Source organism: Anas platyrhynchos, chromosome 1 (genome assembly GCF_047663525.1).
Source record: "Anas platyrhynchos isolate ZD024472 breed Pekin duck chromosome 1, IASCAAS_PekinDuck_T2T, whole genome shotgun sequence".
Taxonomy (NCBI): Eukaryota; Metazoa; Chordata; class Aves; order Anseriformes; family Anatidae; genus Anas; species Anas platyrhynchos.
Window position 1 is genome coordinate 152,687,094 of NC_092587.1, and position 23,185 is coordinate 152,710,278.

The 23,185-nt window shown below is 41.9% G+C and overlaps 1 protein-coding gene across 8 annotated transcripts in view; it reads right to left on the reverse strand.

Annotated features, from left to right (window-relative positions):
- Nucleotides 1-23,185, reverse strand: part of FARP1 (FERM, ARH/RhoGEF and pleckstrin domain protein 1) — a 193,791-nt gene that overhangs the window by 56,724 nt on the left and 113,882 nt on the right. For all 8 annotated transcript variants that reach the window (XM_072032447.1, XM_038173450.2, XM_038173449.2 and 5 more), the window contains exons 3-6: nucleotides 11,791-11,895; nucleotides 7,003-7,045; nucleotides 5,715-5,793; nucleotides 3,352-3,449 (exon numbers count right to left, since the gene is read on the reverse strand). In XM_072032447.1, coding sequence (XP_071888548.1) covers nucleotides 3,352-3,449; nucleotides 5,715-5,793; nucleotides 7,003-7,045; nucleotides 11,791-11,895 — 325 coding nt within the window. The remainder of the gene's footprint in view (nucleotides 1-3,351; nucleotides 3,450-5,714; nucleotides 5,794-7,002; nucleotides 7,046-11,790; nucleotides 11,896-23,185) is intronic.

Genomic DNA, 23,185 nt, shown 5'->3' on the forward strand with positions numbered 1-23,185 from the left:
AACTCTCTTTTGTAAAAAGGTCCCTCTCATCCCCATCTCTGAAACAGCTCTATTCCAATTTTACTTGCCTCCAGTGACTCAAATCTTTGGGGAACGTTTTTAACCCTCACTCAAAAAATGCAGGTTTCTCCTCTTTACTAAGGACATAAGCCTGCCTAGATTTGCAACCCCTCAAATGGCAGGGACCTAGGCTTGTTCAAATGCAGTTCACACCTTGTAGATTTCTGCACGTAGATGTACTTATACCACCTTCTGTAGGGTTTTTTTTTGGAGCCAAGTGTACGTACGACTTATTTCACCACTACACGATTTCTATAATGTTCTCCGCACTTGTCAACTGCAAATCCATTATCAAAATTGTCCTCTGGGCTTTCTAATTGCTTCTGAATTTGTTCTCTCTGACCTCGTACTCAGCATCTTTTCCTTCATCTCTCCCCAGACCTCCTTCTCCAGCTGAAATTTCTCTCCAGTAGCACTCCCTCTAGAAAAATAGGGAGCTGTATTTTGAATATTATCAGCCTTGCATATGTCTTCTTTAAAATCTTCCTGTGTGTTTTAGCCAAAGATTGATTCCCACCGATGCTCCCATTTTCTTATCTTGCAAGTGCTTTACACCACTCTCTGTATTCTGTCTGCATTAGAACTTCTGATGTGTCTCATGCTTTATATTCCAGCTTTTTCCCTTTAATCTGTCTGTCTTACAGATTACACATTTGCTGTATCAAAGTGTCCCCTCACTTCTAACACTTTCTACAATGCTTTTAAGGTGTTTTTAAACACAATGTTTCAAATATAAATCTCATTCTGTAATATACATGCTAATTTAACAGAAACCTATTTGCTGTCATATTAGATTTCATAAAAAAATAACAGGCTATAACATTGGCATAAGCCTGTATATGTAAAATAAAGGTGCTTGGAATCAGATATCCCCCATGGAAACTGCCAGGAGGCACACATTGATAAGACATACAATACCTCATCTCCTACATTCTCAGTCCTTCCACTTTGATATCATTACTCTCATCAGCTGCCAAGTTTTATTTTTGTTGCAGACAAATATGTAATATTTTTTAGCTCCTAAATAATAAGCCAGAGAGAAAATAAATACAAAAGACAGCCATGTGGGTAAGACACAGCTACAGACTCATATCAAAGCAAATTTTCATAGAAAAATGTTCATGAGACACAAAATGGATGAATAAATGAGACAGCCACAAAGTTCAGGCTCAGGTTTTTATCAAACATTTTCACACAAAAATGGGGTGGGTAAAAAACATCAAAAAAAGTCGAAGTTGCAGATGGCGAGGGGAGCAACACTAAAGGGGCACCATGAGGCACCACATCCCTCTGCCCAAAGCATCAGGTCAGATTCTGTAGGTACTGTCTCACTTCTACATATGAATCTCTTGCTTCTCTCCTTCTGACAAGAGGGAAAAATTTGTTGTTTTTTTTCAGTACAGAAATATCTTTCCTTACGCTCCAGAAGGAGAGTACTACTTGATTCCTAAAATCACAGTTCAGAAATCAATCTGCACATCAAGCTCACAGGTAAAAGGGACAAAGAACTAAAACTATTTCAAGAGCACCGTGATCATTTCCAAGAATTGAGGAAAATTACTTGATTCAACAATATAACACATCTCAGCAGCACAAGAGCAATGGTAGTGATTTGATGCTTTTGTACACTTTAAAATTAAGGATTCTTGTATGCCTGCATGGCCATGTTTGGGGAGAATGGCCAAGTGTATGATGGAGGAATTTTGAAAAACACCCAGTAAAACTTAAATTTGACTATGCAGGGATGGGAAAGGGAAAGAAAAAACTTGTAAAGGTGAAAGGACATCCTGGGATTTTATCCTCATAGGCTGCTGCTTTAGGAAAACAAGCTAGTGGTTGCACTCAGCAGCCCAGGCACCAGAACTGTAGGTAGCTCAGTAAACATTTAACTGAGTAATCAATAAGAGTAAGACATGAACTAAGATCTAAGTAGAAGTCGTACAGAAAATAACATACAGATCAGAAGAGTTCAAAAGAGGATGATCATAAAGCAGCATCTCTATGACAGACATGTGTATTAGGGTATCCTCTCCCCAACATCTTTCTTAAGTGCACGGACATCTAGTAGGAAGACCCGCCCTCCTAGAATGCAGTGTAAGAAGTGATACTCAATTTCCCCAAAATGATCAAGACATTTTTTCCTTGAGATGAGAGGAAGTTAGAATTAGCTTAACCAAGGAAAGAACTACAGCTGGTGTACTGGACACCATAACAGGAAAAACTAAGACACAAAAAGCTTGCTAGCTAAGGATTACATACATACATACATATATACATATATACATATTATATATATATAAAGTCTGCTGCAATAATACTCAATAATACTCAGTTTTCAAATGGTTTGAGGAATACAAAATTTCACAGAGGCTGCTGTACAGCCCTTTATTGCTCCTAAACCACACTGGGCAGTGATGACCATGGCAAAAAGAAAACCATGCAATACCTGCCTTTCCAACAGCACTTGATGAGAAACTAACCTAACACTCAGACTATGACAAAGGATCATGAGATTTATTCATCACTAAAGAACTTCCGAACACCTTTGTTGACTGCAATTTCAACAAAACAGCATTTCACTGGAAATACGCAATACTGAATTGTACAATGACCATTCAAAACAATAGTTTATTATGACCATCACACATGCTATTAAGTGTTTTTTCCTACTCTTACTCTCAATAAAGTCTTGAAATGGAAAACGTACACTGCCTTTCTAATGATTTTGAAGCTCAAAGAAGCTTCGATATGGTGAACAAAGTAAATGCATGAGTCTACAGACCAGTCTAATTGTGCATACTTTGCAATTAAAAAGAAAAGCTTAAAATCTCCTCCTCCTCCACCCCAGTTTCCTTGTGCCTTAGTAGGACTTAGGACTGTGCCTTAGGCTGGCATTCTAAGCATGTTTATTTACTACATTCTCTAGACAGCACACAGATCTCCAGGAATTTGAATGCTCTGCTGACATGGTACAAGGTTAAATATAAATAATGATGCAGGAATTCAGGAGAATTCATCTTGTTTGTTATTGCCTGCAAAGTTTGCTTTTAAAAGGATTCAAGGCAGACCATCAAACTTGTGCTTTAAAAATGCAAATCTGGTGTCCAGGAGCTCAATTTTATTTATGAGAGTAATTTTTCTGTATTTTAATGCTATTATACAGAAATATAATAAACTGTCCATATGGCTTAAGCCTGTCTCCCACCAGCTGCTAGCAGGTAATGCAGCAAAACACGCCCAACCAATTTATCCTGTTTATCATCCTGGAAAAGAAGAAAGAAGCAAACTTACACTGTACTATGTGTGAGATTAAGAGGGCAGTGCTGGTATCATTACACGTTAGCCTTCCCTGTGCCAGGTCCTGCTTCACTTGCAATGCAAATAGGTACCTGCAAAACAAACACGAACAAAGAGTTACACGAAGCAGGAGGGAAAGACGGAAAAGTATCCATTTTTTTCAACAGGTTCCTTTCACTTTTTGGCATCTACAGAAGCAATCTGAATTTCCTAAGTTTAGAGGCTAAATAAAATGTAACAAGTACTGTATTACAGCCATTTGTCTTACATGGTTGCTGCTATGCAGAACCATGGTATCTCTCTTTCTCACTCTCCTTTTCTCTCTATTTTAACCAGATCAATGAGATCTGGAAGTGGCAATGGAAGTAAATGTGACAGCTATTACGTGCTCAGCAGCTACACCACAAGCAGCACAAGATAATGGGCCTGCTTGTAACTACGAAGAAACACCAGATAAACCAGTGATTTAGAGTTATCACTAAGTTCTTGTAGAACAGAAGGGGAACTTTAAAGTTTCCACCTTGGCTCTCACCTGGAAATGAGAAGCAAGATCATCATTGTACTACTCTAGCTAGCTCCGATACTTTGCAGCCCCGTTACCTGTACCACCACCACCCATATTTAACATACTCACTTCCAAACAAGCCATGTAGGGCAATTCAACAGCCTACGTGCATGGACATCACAGGTCCACAACACTATTTCAACATTTACATTTCCTCTAGCTTCTACAGGACTTAAAATATCTCAGTTCCACTCCATAACAAATGCTTCTCTAGAAAAAAAATGACCTAATAGTGAGCTTTTCCCCTATACTTGGTATGTAACCCAAATTGGACAGGCACCTTACTTAACAAGCCTTCCAATGACCACAGTTCCTCCTTGGAATTCCTACTAGGATCTCAACAGTTTTTACTAATTACTGTATTTAATTTTTTTACTAATTTCCTGTATTTTAATATATTCAGTGAGAAGCTCTAATTTGAAGAGCGAGTTTCTGAATGAGATGTAGGTAAATTAAATGAAAAATGCAAACCGAGTTGAGAGAATGGAAGCTAACATACACAGTACATGAAATAATATAGCAGATCTAAATAACATCCTTTTGAAACCTCCAGACACCTGCCTTACCATATAAAATTCATCCCAGTTGAAGAATAAAGCACACTAATGTTATATTCTCTGCTCTCCAAGTGATGAAGCAGTTCCCTGTGGAAATTCTTTCACATCTTACACACTGCTGTGTACATACATTCAAGGGCCCTAGCACACACATTTAAAATCTAACTAAAAAAGTCATTAAGATTCAGAGACACGTCTCCAGGCACAGGAAGAGATCCCCAAAAATCAATTTACAGTGCACATTCTAAGCAGCTGATATGCAGAATATCTACTGAGAAACAGAATGTTTAATTAGTAACACAGCAATGTGAATTTTCATTCATTCCTTAATTTTTACTCAGTCTTTCAAGAAAATATTCCTTCTTCCTACTTTTCCATTTTTTTCTGCCCAAGCCAGTGAGAGTTTTGAATCTTTTTTTTTTCTCCCCATTGCATTGCTCTATTACCAAACCAAGACAGAGATAAACACAGAACACCACAAAGGTGGACTTGTTCTTTACAAAGCAGGTTATGCAGATACAAAAGCTCCTTGTAAAAGACGACTTCACCTTAAGGGAAGATTAAAAGTAAAAACTAAGAATGAAAATACTGAATCAGAACAGAAAAAAATGTAATTACAAAAATACTAACCGCAGACCTGATAAAGAGTTGACAAGTTTCAGTGATAAAATACTGTAATGAAATGGAGTGTTTTTGACTAAAAAGAAAGGCCTTGCTAATGAGGAAAAACCTTACTAGGTCCCTCATATGTGTATTGACTTACAGAGAAATACGATCCATCTCTCCATGCCAACACAGCATGAAATTTAGAGCTCAAATCAAGTTTCTAAAGAGCCTGAAAATAAACACATCCTTAAAGAATTCTATCGTTAAGAAATACATGTCTATCCTTGTCTACTTGCCTCTTCCTCTTCATTTTATTCCCTCTCTTTTCCATTTCTGCATCTCTGAAGTCCCAGTTCCAGACACTGGCTACAGAAATAGGGTCCCCCAGCTGCCTCAACTTGGCAAATCCTGCAGGACAGCTCTGTCCCAAATGTGAGTGCAGAGTCACACGTGTCCCTCAGCATAGAGAAGTGCCCCAGGGCACTCAATGGTGGGGAAATAACATCAAGTTAATTTGGAGAGGGAGCCATTGATCCCATCATCTCACCCTATGATCTCAGCTCCCATGTTCTCCCCTCTGCCCACCAGCAATTTAACAGAAAAAAAAATACGGTCACACAACTACTAACCTTGTCAATTCCTCCTGCAGCTGAGCGTGGTCAGGTGGGAAGAATTTTACCACAAATTTTACAACAACATGCTTCGGTCCTAGGGGAAACATCAAAGGAGGTTAGGGATACGTTTGTAACACGCTGGCCAAATTTTATGACACAGAATGATGCACAAGGGATATGTGGAATCTGCAGTGCATACATATACACACTAACCTCCCATCCTTTGTCAGTATTTTTGATGCTCTTCAGGTTATTTAGAAATGACAAAATAAAACTTATCCAATAAAACAATAAACACAATGAAACAGAGCAATGAATAAGCACAATAAAATAGAACAGACACTTGGTGGAGGGCTACTCTGCCAAAACCAAGTCTGGTTTTAGTAATTGTATCAGTTGATCCAATAACATACACTAAGTGTGTCTATTACCCTTGATTCAGAACAGGAGGGAGCTAAATACAGTCTGGTTTTCAACTCCAGCAGCAAATTACTATTTCTGTGCTAACAGCAGCACATTTGTTCTGACTCTAACAAATAGAGTAAGTCACAAACTGGGTCCAGTGACAAAAGGAGCAGCGCATCTCTCATGTGAGAGGGTGGGTTTCCAGAGAATATACCAATACTAACCTGACCAGAAAGGCACCTAGTGGTAAAGCTCAGGAAATGAAGACCTTTACTGATATTTGACAGGGAAACAGAATCACCAAAACCTTTCTTGTTCACTTCTCTTTCCAAAGCTGATGGCTATGTACAATTTCCTTTTCTCTCCCAGGGCAACGTTCCCTGACTTCCCTAGCCCAGCCATTTTCTCCTCTGGGGCTAAGACATTTCCAAGTGCTGCAGCAGTGCCCCTGTGAGCTGTCACAAATTTGCCTGCTCCTTCCCATTAGTAACTTCTTCTTCATTAGTAACTTCTTTTATCCTGATTACGGTATTTCAGGAACGTGTGCTCCCTCAGATCCTGCTTTATTGCATCCCTTTTTCTCTGCAAAACTGTTCATTACCTCAGTGCTCCTAGTGCCTAACTAAACCTTTTCAATCTGCCACTGGCTCAGTCCTGTCAATATAAAAGGCAAAACCAGAGGCGTTCGATGTCTGTGTGCTTTGCAGAACTTGCTGCTGGGACACAATTTCACAGCAAGCGCCATACGTCTCTCAAGGTCAGAACAGAAATAAGAAATAATCCAAACAAAATTCAGAAAAGGACGTTGAGAAGATAAAGGTACCAACTGACAGAGTACTCACTTACTTGGCTGCTCCTGAACCAACATAATAAATGTCAGTAAGGAAGTACTACTTACTTCTAATCTGTTTCATAACAGGCTTCAAAAGATCAAGCCACACCTGAAAACAAAAAGAAGGTGATGTTATAAACTCTAAACAAATGCATTTTTCATTGCATTAGATTTTAGATTTGCTTTTACTTATCTATTTTTTTCCAGTGTGGGTTTTCTCCCCAGAACTCGTGAAGATGCTCAGGAAGAAGTGTTGTGCTGGGGCATAGCTTTCACAACAGTAGAAATTCAGGGAGCTGGGAACACTGACATTTTCCCTTTACTTGTCTCAGATACCAACAGTTGCAGCATGTTTGGTCAGCAGCCCTTCATTTTGTGGAAAAGTGAAAGAAGAAGCTGAGAAAAAGACAGTCCTGTGCTGTCCCCGTGGTCCTCACTCAAATTAACTTTCTACAGATCTGGGATTTCTGCTTTCTACAGATCTGGGCAGCTCAGGCCAATGCTTTCTTAATTGGGTGCAGTGCAACTTCGGCAAATAGTTTATTTTCATCTGTTTTTTTAACAGCCTGTTTTTTCTGGACATCGCATGCGTCTTTCCTTTGGATTTCAAAAGAGAAGGACTGGATTGAAATGGCGTGTTCAAAGCCTAACAGCCCACTCTGTAGTCTCAATCAAAAGGGCCTGGTCCCATCACCTATCCACCCGAGGCAGCCTGCAGAAAGCCCGGGGAGAATCACACACAAGATAAAAGCCAAATGACACGCAGGAACCGGGGAAGTGTGACAGCTCGCCGAATTCAGCTGATAACCGTGCCCGAGACTTGTGTTTTGTTATCGCACTGAATTGCAGGGAGCCCCTTCCTTAGAGACTTCTGGAAGCTGCGGAGGAACTTCCTACAGCCCTCACAAAGGTTAAAGTCATTAAAAAACAAATCAACCGAGTCTTCCCCCAGGGAAAAAATCTATATTTAAATGAATGCACCTTTGACCTTGAATAATTTTAGGTTGCGCAGAGACTGAAACACGCTCAAAATATCCATTTTAGAAAATCACCTGAGAAGCCAGACAGAAGCAGGCCTGCCTGGCTGCTGTAGCAGTGCCAATGCTGTTTGCTATTTTCCTAATCACCATAGGAGTGCTTGCAATTAGCAAAGAGCTCACATTCCTGCCCTGTTACACTCCCTAATGTTTCTCAATGGAATTCTTTTTATGTTTCGCAGCCTGTGAAAGTCTTTTTCTCTGGAAAGGCTCAAGAAGCTTGGTTATCCAAGAATAGGAAAACAGTGTTTATCACCTGTTAAACTCGTTCTGACACTTTTTGGCATTTCGGTAACTTAAACTGTTTTGTTTCAGAAAGTTGGCATGGACGTAAGCTGCAACGAAGGTCAGGATCTTTGCCAAGCGTAGCGGAGAAAAAAAAAAATCCTGAATATGAAACAGGCAATTTACAAGAATATGGGAGTCATATTTTTGATCCCAAAAAAATGCCTCCCAGAGGAAGTTTATGATAAAGCATGAGCACTGCACGTACATCATTCCTTTCTCCGCTTTCCCAATCACCCTACGAGCAAGTCACAGCATCCTTTATCAGATCGGAAGGAGGGGCAAGATGAAGACCTCATCAGTGCCACCGAACCCAAGCAATCAAAACTTACACATCATGCGGCTCCCACCCTGTAGCTACGCACAGTCAGTCTGAGCTTGATTTATAAACTGGAAAAATACTGTGAGGATGCACTTAGGATTCCTGCTTTTCATTTTCTCTGCATCTACCAAGGCTAGATTCTTCATATCTTAAACAAAATTGGGCATTCCATGATAGTGACTGGATTTCTGCAGCTGGAGAACTGGGGCAGACATCAACTGTGATGAAACTTTGTAAAACCCCAGGTTTGGCAACAATGCCTCATTTCCCCTTGTCCTGGGGTGCAGTGCAGCCCTCACACCCTGTGTTCACCTCCCATGCACATCTTCTCTGCTACATACATGGCAAACGAACACATCCAGCTGCCAGGCATCATGGCATGCAACTGGCAATGTGTGAAGCATGATGTCTGGAGCCCTGCATGTTGAAACAAACACAGCTGAACTGCGAATACATGGCTTCGTGTACATATCATCACATCTAAACAAATATGCTCCGAATATTTGTTTTTCTTTTTACATTCCGTTCTACACCGGATGAGTGATTAATTCTCTTCAGATGATCTGAATATAAAATAGGCATGTGTGTTTTCTTTCTTAGATGTGAAACTAAATGCAATTTTTTATTTGCACAATGCTTGAATTCTACGTTATGACCCTTACAAAGCTCAAAAAGGTTTAAATCCCACAGGAACATTTACATCAACTGCATCACAGAAACTGGTAATTATGACTTAAATGTAAGTACTGCTCTCACCCCGAATGCTGCTCCATACCAAAACAATGATTCATAATCAAATCTCTTGCTTTAAGAGCTTCTGTGAGCTGTTTCTAAAATGGATGGGATAGGATAGGATAGGATAGGATAGGATAGGATAGGATAGGATAGGATAGGATAGGATAGGATAGGATAGGATAGGATAGGATAGTTCAGTTGGAAGGGACCTACAAAGACCATGAAGTCCAACTGCTTGACCAATTCATGGCTAACCAGAAATGAAAACAAATTATTAGGGGCATTATCCAGATGTCTCCTGAACACTGACAGGCAGGGGGCATCAACCACCTCGCTAGGAAGCTTGTCCCTGTGTTTGAGCACCCTCACGGTAAAGAAATTTTTCCTTTGTCTAGTGTGAACCTCCCCTTTGTGCTGTTCCTGCGTGTCCTGTCATAGGTTACTAATGAGACCAGAGACCAGCACCTCTTTCTCAACTTCCCCTCCTTGGGAAGTTGCAGAGATCATTGGCGTCACCTCTCAGCCTTCTCTGGTCCAGACAAGCCCACCCAAGTGTCCTCACATCTCCTCACAGGACATGCCTTCCAGCGCTTTTACCAGCTTTGCTGCACTCCTCTGGATGCTTGCAAGGACCTCAACATCCTTTTTATGCTGTGGAGCCCATGCTGAAGACATTACTTCCACTGAATTTTACTATTTTGGGGGCACAGCTGACGAGGGGTGAGCTAGATCTGGGAATCTCCCCCTTTTTCAGAAAAAGAGACTGGATAAACTGGCCCACACAGATCCGTGCTGCAGATGCTTGGCTTATACTTCATTTTGCAAGGGTAGGGGCTGGATGAGTTACCACGCTTGATGTATGGACGTATTGCCATGCATGTCAAACTGGGAACAGCCTTGGGGTTTTCTTTCAACCTTCCTCTTCATCACAGAGCCCCAGGTCCCCCACTGAGATCATCTGGTTGTATTTCCAGCCTGCCACTGCAAGGGCCTCAGGCACTGGCAGCACCTCAATCTCTCCTGTGTTCTGCCTCGAGCAAATAAACCATTTTGTTTTCACAAGACTGCAAACTGTTAGTTTACTTCAGGTCTCTGAGCAAAACACAGAGGGTCATCTATTTGAAACTTAATGACCTGTGAAGTAGGGAAGGTCAATCAAGTGACCTTCTGTATTTTCTAGAAAACTAAAAAGCAACTGTATGCACACACTAGAAGTTAGGATTTGTTTCAGCTTTATATACATACATCAGGAATGTCAGCTTGTCACCACTAACATGGATGCTCTGTTGTAGTAGCACTGTAGAGTTGCACTGTTTTGAAGGGTCACATTAAGCTCTCAGGTTACCTACAGCACTAGCCAAGGATATTTGGCAGAATATGAAACTTTTTAGGAAGTTGTGTTTCATGCAAATCCAGGAGCAAACTGGATCATTTTTAAAGATCGATGTTCATTTTTCAAAATTTCCTCTTTAATTATAGTTAGCCAAAAGCTTTATGACCTGTAGCATTCAGTTAGAGTGCCTATGTTAGCCTGCACTAAGGCATGACAACAGATTACTGCAGCAGCAGATAAATACTCTTTGGCTTTTGGTTAAGGAATATTGCTTCTTAAAGTAATTTTATATAGAGACAGATACAGATATATTTTTTTTCTAATTGCCCAAAGTCACCTCTTTTAGGTCAGCCAGGCTACATGTGCAGAACTCACTGAGCAGGCAGCAAATCCAGTATACACCAGCATGTACAGGTCAAGCAACCCAGACACCTGGCCCACATACCAGGAGGTCACACATGAAGTCTGAAGGGAAACAAAGCTCAGAACAAAAGCCGTCGTAGTCTGGGAAGTCATTCGACTTTGGCTTTTCTCTGCTACTGTTCCCACCCTGGAAGTATTAGTGCAATATCTGACTGCTGTCGGCACCTGCACTCGGAGTCCAAAGTGTGAGGACCAGCACACCTGCCGTGCTACACGGCTCCCCAGACAGGACTTTCAACAGTTTACTTATATATTTATCCTCTCCCCACCCCCCCCTCTTTTTTATTAACCTTGTTATATTTTATCTAATCATCTTCCTGTCCCAAGATGTTTTTCATGGAACTGTGTCACAATCGTTGTTAACTTCTCTGTCTGCAGACTCCGCGCTCCAGATTATGCATGACTGTAAAATCAGAGCTGAGACTCTGCAGCAGCAGACCAGCCTCTGGCTTCTCTACTGCAACTGATAAAGACGAAATGCCGTCCAACTCCTGTCTGAATTGGCTGCTATTTTCAACACAGATGAAACCTGACGGGACTAATCAGGTTTTAAAAACATTGCTTCAACTTCAGCAGGCAAGAACTGTACTGTTGTTTTTTTTTTTAAGTCTTTTTTTTTTTTCTTTTGAAATTCAGTGTTAAACACACCTTGTAAGTAAGGAGCAGGAAGAGAGAATACAGTGTGTATGCAGATGAAAACCAGGTGAAAATTAACATACCATCATCTTTTTATGATCTGGAAATTCAAGACCAAAATAGTCGCCTTCAACAAGGTTCAGGTGGTTGCAAACAGCATCGTGCAAAACTTTCCCTGGAGCTCTTTGCTGTAAGAAGAAAACAAAGCCTAGGGTTAAGTGCTGCAGATTAACAAAGATGCTTTTAATTAGTGGCAGAAAAATTACTATGCTAAGAAGTTGTCCAGAAAACAGCACTGCCAATACAGCTTACAAAATCAGTGGTTATTTCAGCCATACCCACAGGGCAGCTGAAAGTAATTACTCTAATTTTAAAGCTATGGAAAATATCCACCCATCCCTGGATGGCAGCTAAGAATGAACCTTTAGAGCATTTTTGGTTTGAGAGAAAAATACTATGAATTAGAAAATTGGTATGAAGCACCGAGGCTGGTCAAGGCTCCTCTGTGTTACTCTCGCAAGAGTTAATGAGTAAATCAAAGGAGTCAAGAGCAAGCATTTCCTTCTCCACTATAAAAGTCTTCTCACTACAAAGACCAGATGTTCTAGCCCAATATTAGCTCCCAGAGCTGCAGTTTTGCTGATTGTAAGGATTCTTCTCATCAGCACATCAGTTAAATCCACACCTGCAGCAAATACGGCAAATTACAGCTCACCAGCAATTCTTTGGCAGAAAACCCACACTTTTTCAGTGAAAAAGGCCAATCACTGAAATCAAATATTTTTGTTCTTTGCAGAAATGCACCTATTTTAACTCAAGAGTCCCTGAAAAAGAGATCTCCGCTCACTTGAGAATAAATAATAGCCCACTAAACGGCACAAACTCCACCATCACAAGAGACCCATGTTCCTAATTACACCCCAGCCGAGTGCCCTTGCACTCAACCCACAGACTCGCCCTTTCCCTTTCTGCCCAGTAAATAATTATTAGAGCAAAACGAAACAGCAGAAACACAGTGAACAAAAGAAAACCATGTGAGGCAGGCTGTTGGGTTGGTGAGCTGAGTCAGGAAGGGCAAACCTGAGCTCAGGTCCCTGCATCTCCTGGCCGTGCCCTTACCAACAGGCTTACTGCATAGGAGTTGTGAGAGGTAAATAGGCGGTAGTGAGGCTTGAGCAATAGAAAGGATGCCCTTTTTCTACTGCAGGACGCAGTGACCTGATACATCAAGGCTGGCTGGTTTTGAGAGTGAAGTTGGAAGGGAAAAGCCAAATTCACCTCCTAGGAACTTGCTGAGCAGGTTTGTGCCCTGGGTACTCGCATTGCCTCTAACAGACCTATTGCTTCATGAACTGTTTGTTCGTGTTACCCACAGCAAACGTTGGCCTTACGAATGCTGTCGGAAAACAGACGGAGAACAATCAGAGAGCAGCACTCATTTTTCAAGCATTCATCACAATCAACCTCGCTGTAACTGCAACAGTTCATCCCAAAACGCCGAACGAGGACAGAGAAGGCGAGACGAAAAAAAGGAATCTGATGCAACACCATGTAAAACAAAACTTCAGTGTGAATATATTTGAATGGGCTCACTTCATGTTCTCCAGCTTGGTTACACTACATCACAAACATCTGTGATGACCAACACCCAGCCTGCGCCAGCCCCTGCGCCCCGTGTCTCCTAACCGAGTTTCCCACATTTTCCACTCCATCTCCTGCTGTACATAGGCACGCCCAAACATACGTCATCTTTCAGTGAAAGGGCTTCCCAGTAAGTGCATTTTGTTGGAGGCAAGAGAATATTATTAAAAAGATGCTCGACCTAGCGTAATAACGCTAGTAGTTCACTACACTGAAAATACACTGATGGAGAAACTTCAGGCAAATGCCCCTGCTGCTAGAGAGCAAAAGGCCATGTTTAAGAGCCTTCCTCACTGCAAGAGTCAGAAGGTATCTGGCACGGCTCAAACTGCATCGTTCCTCCCAGGAGAACAGGTGCCTCCAGGAACAGGCAGGTATAGGACCACCAGGAGAAGATGCAGAGCCCACCTGCACTACCCCACCACATAAGGTTAGCTGAGGAGAGCTGGCCCGTCTGATCTCAGACCACAAGTAAAAGCAGCTGATTAAAACCTGCTGGGGGGTTTCTGAAAGTTTTGTGTTTTTTTTTTTTTTTTACTTATATGCATCTAGACAACAGAACGGCAGTCTTGTAGCATTTATGTCACTCGGCATTTTCTCTGAAGTGTGTCTCAGTAACATGAAATGCTTCTTACTCGAGTATTTGTAAATAAGATTATCATTCTAAACTCATCTTAGCTTTGATCAGTCCAAGTCAGAATAAAATCTGCCAGTTTATTCGAGGGGAAACGCTGCGCATATAAAACCTGCTGAGATTTAGAGCCTGGTGACGCTCCTGGTCTTGCAGGACCAGAAGGAGAAGTACGACATCCAAAAATGCAGCAACTCCCTGGTCTTACAGAGATGTTGATTCAGGGCAGTTCCATGACATCCCTACTAAAAAATTTAAACACGATAAATTAAAATCTCAGTCTGCTGGGTGAGGAACCAAAAGAGCAGGCACTGGAGGCGCAGGAAACCCCAGCTGACAGAGGAAGCATTCAGGGTCGAGTGTGCCACACCAGGGGCAGCATCGGCAGCCAGCAGTTGTTGTCTGACTTCAGAGTGCTTACAAGGCCTATGGGACAACACAAGTCTTCTCCAGAACGTGGGAGGCATTTTCCAACCAGCAAGACGCCTGCCTCAGGCACTGAGCACGAAGGCAAAGCTTCATCAGCTCCCGTCCCATGGCTCTGTGGCTGCACCTGCATCTCACAAGCTGCAGTTTGACCACTTTCCATGCTCCACTTTGGTGTGGGCCTCATCCATGAGGCCCCAGGAGCTCCCCACAGCTTATAGAAGAAGGGCTTTCTCCAGCCATGGCGCAAAAGCACAGGCCTCTTCTCGGTAGATGCCCATCATGAAAGCCTCACATGCTGAGGAGAGGAAAGGCTCAGAAGGTCATCGATGTGGCCAAACACTGAGGGCAGGGGGAAAGGGAGCCAAAAGACCTATCCAAAAGGCTCTCCCTGAGCCTCATTGAGTAAGAGCTCTCACCAGGGAGGGAAAGAGCTGACTTGAAGATGAAGATCAAGAGGAGGACGAGGCATGCAAGTGGGATGTTGACATGGAAGCTGCTGTGATGAAGGCTGGTGGCAAGACCATACCTCCAGACCATTAGCTATTGTGGATGCCCCCCAGCTGGAAGGTGGGGAGGGAAACAAAGCAGGAACATGGTATATTGGTGGAGTACAAGAGGGGGAAGTTCATGTGCTACACCCAGGAGCTGGGAAGCTGCTGCTGCAGGTGGCAGTTCCCTGCTCCTATTTTTGTTGACAGCCAGATTCACGTTTAATCATAGAATCACAGAATCATCTAGGGTGGCAAAGACCTTCAAGATCATCAGATACAACCATCAACCTGACTGACCAAGTCCCTTCACTAAACCATGTCCCTTAGTGCCACATCCATGTGTCTCTTAAATACAGGGACCCCACCATTCCCCAGGCAGCCCATTCCAATGCTGGACCACCCTCTCAGAGAAGAAATTCCTCTTGATATTCAATCTAATCCTCCCCTGGCACAACGTGGGGGCTGTTAATCAGTGAAGAAAGACTGCAGCTCCTAAGGGCAATGCCTCCCATCCCAAAAAACCCATCCACATACATTGGCAGTGAACTTTTCCTAAGCGATACAGCTGTGCTCTTTTACTCTTGATGACAAGTAGCCCAGACACCTGTTTTACAGAGTTCGGTTAAGACGAGGTGAATCCCAGCCATGCTGACAGCAGGGAATTGCTGCTATTCTCTTGAGGTGGTATTTAACTACACCAAAATAACACTCTAATTTTATTACACTGAAAAGAAGCTCGCTGATTTCAAGCTACACATCCTTATTGCTTAATACTTTTTGAACTGGGCTTTCATTTAGCTCTGTAAAATTACATTTTAAAAGTCACTTTACATTTTCAGGGAACGTCAGGCCACTAACTTCTAAATTATGAATAATGTGCATCACATTTAGCTGCAAGCTATGAAGGTACCCAAAGCAGCAAGCCTTACACATTGTGCATTCAGTATTTGCTGTCTGCTCATTATTTCAGTCTTATTCAATTTCTCCTCCTTCTCCTCCCACTAAAATCCAAAACAGTAAGTTGCTTATGATCTTCCAGTGGTGAATATTTTAATAGATTTAACAATTATTTAATGTTCCAGAGATCTACAATCTTTAAAAAAAAAAAAAAAGTCTACATACTGACTTAGACCATTCTTTGGCACAGTCTGCAATACAGATTTTTTTTAAAAAAGGAAATTCACAGCAATATCTGGAAGACTTCCAAGACTTGAAAATAAGGGGGTTTGGACATATTCTTCTCACCCCCCTGCCAATTCATTTAGCAACTATTTTGCTAACCATCTACCAAATCAATGTGTCAGCTTATGACCAAAAAGTGATTTTAATATTTTTAATCTGTCTAGCCCACTTTCATCTGAAGTTTTTTTGTTTGTTTTTACATTACTGAGCAGTAACACCAGGTTAAAAAACAAATAAACAGCTTCTTTGGAACATCTGAAACATACCATCAGTATTTTGGTCAAAGTAAGAGCTTCATGTGGAAGCATAGTGTTTGCTTCTCTTCTTTAAAACTGCTGCAAATGGACCAGAAAAAAAAAATTTGTTTTGTTTCTGCTCTTGCTAGTGCATTTGTAACACCTGATAAGGAGAGAAAATAAATCCTTTACATTTATTCACACCTGCCACAATATAAAGGGAGACATTTCTTCCCCTAATGAATGTCCCTGTCACATTTTGAGTGCATGAAACTGAAATGAGTCAACCTGGTCAAGATAAATATGTTAGAAATACTTAAATACTACATTGTACAACACTTAAACACAAAGTTTAAAAACTATTTGTTCTTTCAGTAGAAATTGCCCTAAAAAAATGTATTTCAGTTTAGTGTGATTCCCAAATTATTTTATACTTCCGTTTAACAACTGAATTAAAATGATAGTGAAAACTTCCCCCAGTATTTTCGTATTTCTGCCACAATAGACAGCCACAATCAATACTAAAAATAACAACCCCACATTCCTAACAGCATGAATTTTCTCAGTTATTTGAAGTTGTTAAAAATTATGTATGTATCTTCAGCTCTAAAAGGATGAAAAACCAACAAGTGTTCACGATAAGCAAATAGCATAAAAATAACCTCAAAGATGAGACCAAGCAACAGGGTTCTTAAACAAATAACCCTGACAAAAAACGTATACATTAAAGTAGGCTGGAAAACTGCTCACAGGAGAACAGTGCTGCTAGCATCTGAAGAGAAATTTAGTATTTCATCCAGTTCTACTTTCTGCCATAAAATGAAGTGAAATATCATATTTTACAAAAGTCTACCACTCAAAAAGTGGGTTAAAAGCAGTGAGGACCGATCTGGGTGTTGCTGCTCGGGACCTAACACTGCCAAGACACTTGGAGATGCTCCGCCCTCTTTCTCCTCTCCTCGCTTTCAAAGTGTAGGTGTTAATCCTATAGGAAGGATTAGACGGCTGTAAAAATAGCTTCAGACCATAAAGATAGCTCTTACACCTGGGCATACTAGTTTTTGCTCTACTGTCCAGCTTAGGCTGGGAAGTCATGAAGAAGTGGTGTTCACCACGCTCTGCACACCAGGACCAAGTAACAGCCCATTGCTGCTGGGACACAAGAATTGGGATTTTAAAAAATCATTGCAGTCTGTCACATTTTTCATACCAAAAGCCAGCATGCCAGGGTCCCAGGGCACACAGTCACGTACTGGCAGAGAAGAAAGTCATACCCTGAAACGGAGCAGCCAGGCACTCTGGTCACTACATCGAAGCACGCAGACCCTCACTCTGCACCTACAGCCACAAGGTATTGACCCCCTTTGGAGGGACGATGTGAAAGGGGTACGTTTTCATGATAACCTAAAGGCACCTCATTGCTTTTTAAGATATTTTCCATCATAGCGTAGTGCAAGGCTCCACTCCTGGCATGTATCCCGCATGTTTTTGCACAGACTGCGTGCTGACCCTCAAAGGCAGGACTGAAGCCAAATGGAGTAACAAAATAAGTCTCTTATACAGCTTTAAAAAGGCAATTGATCATCTGCCGTGTACGTACAATAAGACTATTTAGTGTTCCCTTCTTGTTAGACTTCAGTGGACTGCTTTCCTACTTTATGCTCTCCACATAAGCTGTGTTCCCTTTCATACCAGTGCCTGCCTTTCATAGGCACTGATGTACGGTTTTATCCTTTGCTTGATTTTGTTGGTGGTGACAGGCTTTTAAACAGTACGACTGTAGAACATGGTGCTTTTTACTTCAGGTTTGTTTTACTTCAAATACCCGTCCTTAAAAAAAAAAAAAAAATGCAGCTGCAAAGTTAACTCTTTTTTTCCTCACCTATCAGCTACGACAAACAAAATGATTCGAAAAATGACTATTTTAGGTATGTGTTTACTCACCGAAAATCAACACAGCGAGCAATTATGGAGGCAAAAATACAAAGATAAAGAACTTAATAACCATCGCATTCACTCGCATTCGTAGCACCTTCTTCAAAGAAACATGTAATTTTCTACAGTTGAACGTGCAGAGATTTGTAACTGTAGTCACGCTCTTTTATTTCTGACTATGATAAACTGGCTTGTGCCGAGATATTTTCTAAAAAAGGCAAAAGCAGAAGGATTGTGCTGACTAGACTTCAAGCTCTCTTCTGATTCCCAAAATCAACTTTACCACAAATAGCCAACTGTAAAATTCAGGTGAACACTAAACACTTAACAGGAGAAGAAATTAAACATTACGTCTGCTTCTAAATAATCCTCTTTAATAGTTAAATAGGGTGGAAGGAAAAAGAAAAAAGATGATTTAGCAAAGCTGATGTAAAGTTGCATGATGAAACTATTTTCAGTTGTTCCCGATTAAACCTTTTCTTGCAGCAGAGCCAGACCAACACAAAATTCAGCTACAGTAAATCCTCAAGTAACCACAGACCTCCATAATTATGGTAGAGTAATGCTGCTGGGATCGGAGACTCTGCTTGGCCTCTTTTTACTTGGCTTGTAAAATGATGGCTTTATAACTTAATGGGCAAATACATGCCACACTGCGTTATATATGCCAGTTCTTTGTGCAAGTGAGGAGATAAAAACCAAGAAGAGATGGGCTGGGCAGCTTCTGAAGCAAGCCTTGCGTATCACAGGCTAACCTGTCAGCTCCAAGTATAATGATCCAGCCATCTTACTGCAGCTTTTACCTTTGCAAAGCTCTTACCAATGCAAACTGACGTTAATAGTTGTTTTATTTCTCTTTATTACTCTACTTTCTACCTGATGAGGAGTTTGTTACTGCAGAGCCAGCAACACCACCGCAAAACTAGTGGAGCCCTTTGTGCAGAAGAGCCTGGGGAAGAACGAGGCAGACCTGCAGCCCAGGCAATTTTCTCATCTGGTCACTCAAGGGACAAAAACACAGCACGATTTATTTTGTAGGTCCATCCCACCGTCACCAATGCCAAAGGAATCTGAACTTCTCATCAGCTACACACCACTAACTCTACAGACCAGGAACTTTAGTGATATGGTTTAGTGGAGGACTTGTTAGTGTTAGGTCAGAAGTTGGACTAGGTGATCTTGGAGGTCTCTTCCAACCTGGATGGTTCTGTGAACTAGTCATCCTTTGGCCACAGTAGTCTAAGCACACATCTGTTTATCCTGAAATGATAATCATGGTGAAAAGCATTAACAAAACATGTCATGAGCAGTTTCCCTGTTCTCTAGTTCCTTCAACTGCATTATAGCATTTTAGCTGATTGACATCTAGCCCTCAGTGAGGAATTACACCTGCCTTTAACTTTTATGTACTGATTTAAAAAAACTACATTTGACACACGTACCTAAGAATCACTGTTATCAGCTTAAAAGGGATGTTCTGATCTCCTCTGCTAATAAATTCAGCTGAAAAACTTAATTTGTGTCTGGCTAAAGACCCTCCATGTAATTCTACTGATGGAGACAATGCACGTCTTCACTTAAAACGTGAATGCTGTTTTCAGCAACTCCCCCAAAACCCAGCCCAAACATCAATAACAGGTCTACCTGAGCTAATTAGTTCTGAAAATTCCCAAGCCTTGTTTCTTGTACTACAGCCATAATTGGTAGCTGTCTAAAGATAGGTGTGAAATATTTGTGGGAAGTCAGTAACAGTTTAAAGCTGCCCAATTTCTCACCCCAACCATCCAATTCCTGGAGACTTCCAGTGGGAGACTCTTGCCAGAGCCACAGTCACTAAAACTAAATTACTTTCCTGCAACATCATTTCAAAGGCACACTGTGGACATGAAAAATTGAGACATTAAAAGAACAATGAAAAAACTTGCTAGAAATATGTCAGCTAACTCCCTAAATTAGCTGCTGCCGATGCTGAGTCATCTCTGCCTAATTTTCCTAGCAAAGCTGAGAAGTGGTTTGTGGCTGTGCTTTATCCCGCTAGCAAGGCAAACATCCACTGCTGGAAGAGACTATTTTCCTTTCTGAAGAGTGCCATCAGCACGACGAACTCCAGCTTCAGGGCTTTGACACCAAATGGGGATGACTTGCAAGAACCACAGCTGGCCCGTCACGAATTTCAGCTCTTGGAGTGAGTTTTGGGGCAGTGGCATGAAGCAGTGCCTTCCTTACCACCTGAAACAAGCTGCACGTAAGGAAAATGAAGGGCAACAATCCCTCCAGCTGGGTAGGTGGTGTCCCCAGCACGAGCTCTGCCCGCAGGGTTATGCCCCACAGCCGTCGGCAGCGCAGGGATGCCCGCAGCCCGGCCACGGCGCGTGCGCTGCGGCTGCTGGCCTCGGAAAACACACCGCAGGCTTTGTTTTCAGAGAACTTGATGTGAAGCTGCTGCAGCCTCATTTTTCAGCAAGTTTTCTTTATGGAAAGCTGTTTTTCCCGAAGCTGAGGCTCTGGGAGAAAGTATATACCTGTCAAATAAATGTTGATATTGCTTTCCCTCCCTGCGAGCAAAAAAGTGAATGAATTTAACCCTCGGCCTCGGTGCTGTTTAGCAGCACACTGTGCTCCTTGTTTCTTCCGAAGAGCTGAAACCGAGGTTCAGAACACTCATTAAAAATACCTCGGATTGAATTTCATAGGCCACAACTTTTGAAAAGGAATATAATGGTACCATTCAGTGCGCTCTGTGTAATTCTGCAGTGTAGCAGCCAGCAAGTAATTGGGGATGGAAACCCCAATCTCGGTGACACCCCCCGCCCCCCTGCTTGCCTACTGCTTTTCCACTCCTCTATGTTTCAAGGTAAAAAACATCTAATTACCTTCTCAGGTTTTCTTTCATTTTTCTTTTCTTTTTAAACATTAATTAGTGTTTTGAGAGGAAAATAAAAGCATTCTGTTGTTCAGGCCACTTTCGTTTCTGGTCTGTTTTCTTTGCCTGTTCGTTTTTCCTCACCTTGTTTAGCTACGAACAAACACTTTACTGAAATAAAGGAATGGGCAATTCTAACGTCATCAAACTAGAAAAGCAAAACCCCTCCATGCAGACCCGAAGCATGAGAATATACAGAGTTATGCCTACGCTGGGGTTACTAACTACAAAACCAGACTGAGATGCACGGTGGCTATTTGTTATTTTTATTTGAATGCATTTTATTTTAGCCATGATTCTAACAAAGCCCTTTGATGAAATGGTTTTAAATGTGAGAAGTCTTAGCCCCCCCCCCCCCAAAAAAGACACAAAACATGAAATCCTAAATCTGAAGCAAAATCAAATGCAATAGCCAAAAGCTTCTCGTAATCTTTCTTCGGTCCTGCATGGCTCTCAACATGATCTCTAATTAAACTGAGCAAGCCCTGGCATCACCCAGTTGTACACATTTTCCTTTTTGCTTTACTGGGGGAAGGATGGTACAATTTAACAATAGGATGTAGAATTTTTCAAGACCAGATTGTGAGCTTGACAGTACAACCTTCGATTAAGCCTTCAGGCTACGGCTGCTGCTAGCTCTAATGCATTCACCCTAGCTCTTGCCGTCAGCCAGCCTTCTGCTCCAGCTGGATCTTGTGTCCCAACAGCTACAACACGAGGCAGAGTAAGGAGGGTAACTTTGCATTAAATTTAAGCAATTGAGAGTTTCTTTAGGATCTGCTTGGTCCTGTTTTGCACATAGATTGGCTAAGGAAGAGCTTGGCTCTAGCATTCTGTGATTATTCCAGATTAGATATGGAGTAATACTGTACTTCATGCATGAACCCAAACCAGAGACAGTCCCGAATGAACCTCATAGCCACAAAATATTTTTGTGAAAGCTCTAAGTGCAAAATATAAGCCTCAAAAGCTATCTCACCTTTTAGTACCTGAAAGGCAGAAATTTGGGGTTGTCTTTTACTACTCAAGTTCCCCATTTGCAGGAGTTTCTTGTTTGGTCATTCAAGGTCTGACACCAACCAGACTGCCTCAAACAGCTTGGTGGATGATAAGAAGTATAAGAGGAATGAAAAAGGAGTGGAATTGGGGTGGTGGGTGGTATAGTAATGCTTCTTCTACCAGTATATTTCAGAGGCACCTGATGCAGTCAAGCTGCACTTGCAAAGAAGGGTACAAAATACCCACCTCCCTTTTTAATATATCTACGTAATTCTTCAGAAAGATCCTCAGGAGCTTCTCTGCTGGTTCTTCCCTGCCTGTCTGCAACTTGCAGTTTCTCCTGACACCGCAGAGGCTTTGAAAAATCCAGCCATGAGTCAGCCCAAGCTTTCTGGAAGATGAAACTGCCTCTGGATGGCCAAAGCCTGATGACTGGTTATGCTAGCCAAAGGCATGGAACAGCAGCAGTCATGGGGGAGCATGAGCTGAGATGAATTTTCATCGGATTTCTCACCCCTTCTTCTGTGTATGTGTGTGTGTGGGGGGGCCTTGCAGAATTACCTGTGCCTGCAGCTAACGTGAGAGGCGAACAGCTCACGTGGTGCTCCTGCTTCACCGCTCCATTACCCGTACAAAATGTCCAAGCTCGGAGATTCCTAAGATATCTGCTTTCTGTCACTCAGATAGAGGCCTCGAATATCAAAGGCGAGTAACACCACGTTATTATCACAAGGGCATTAACACAGTCTCTGAAACAGCTTTTATGGCCTCTATTTTGTTTTAACGTGCTATCCTGTTTTCTGTTACACTCTGCTTAAAAACACATGTCGGACAGGCCTAGATATTGCGATCTGGGCTCTGGGCAGAGCATTTAAAATAAATCTTTGGGCACAGCAGATTTATAAAGGAGTGACCGAGCTGCTTTTAAGGCCAGAGTACGGCGGTGCAGTGTTAGGTACCGCCCCGGTACGGATGAGCTTTATCAGGAACAACAGGCTTGGTGGGAAACAA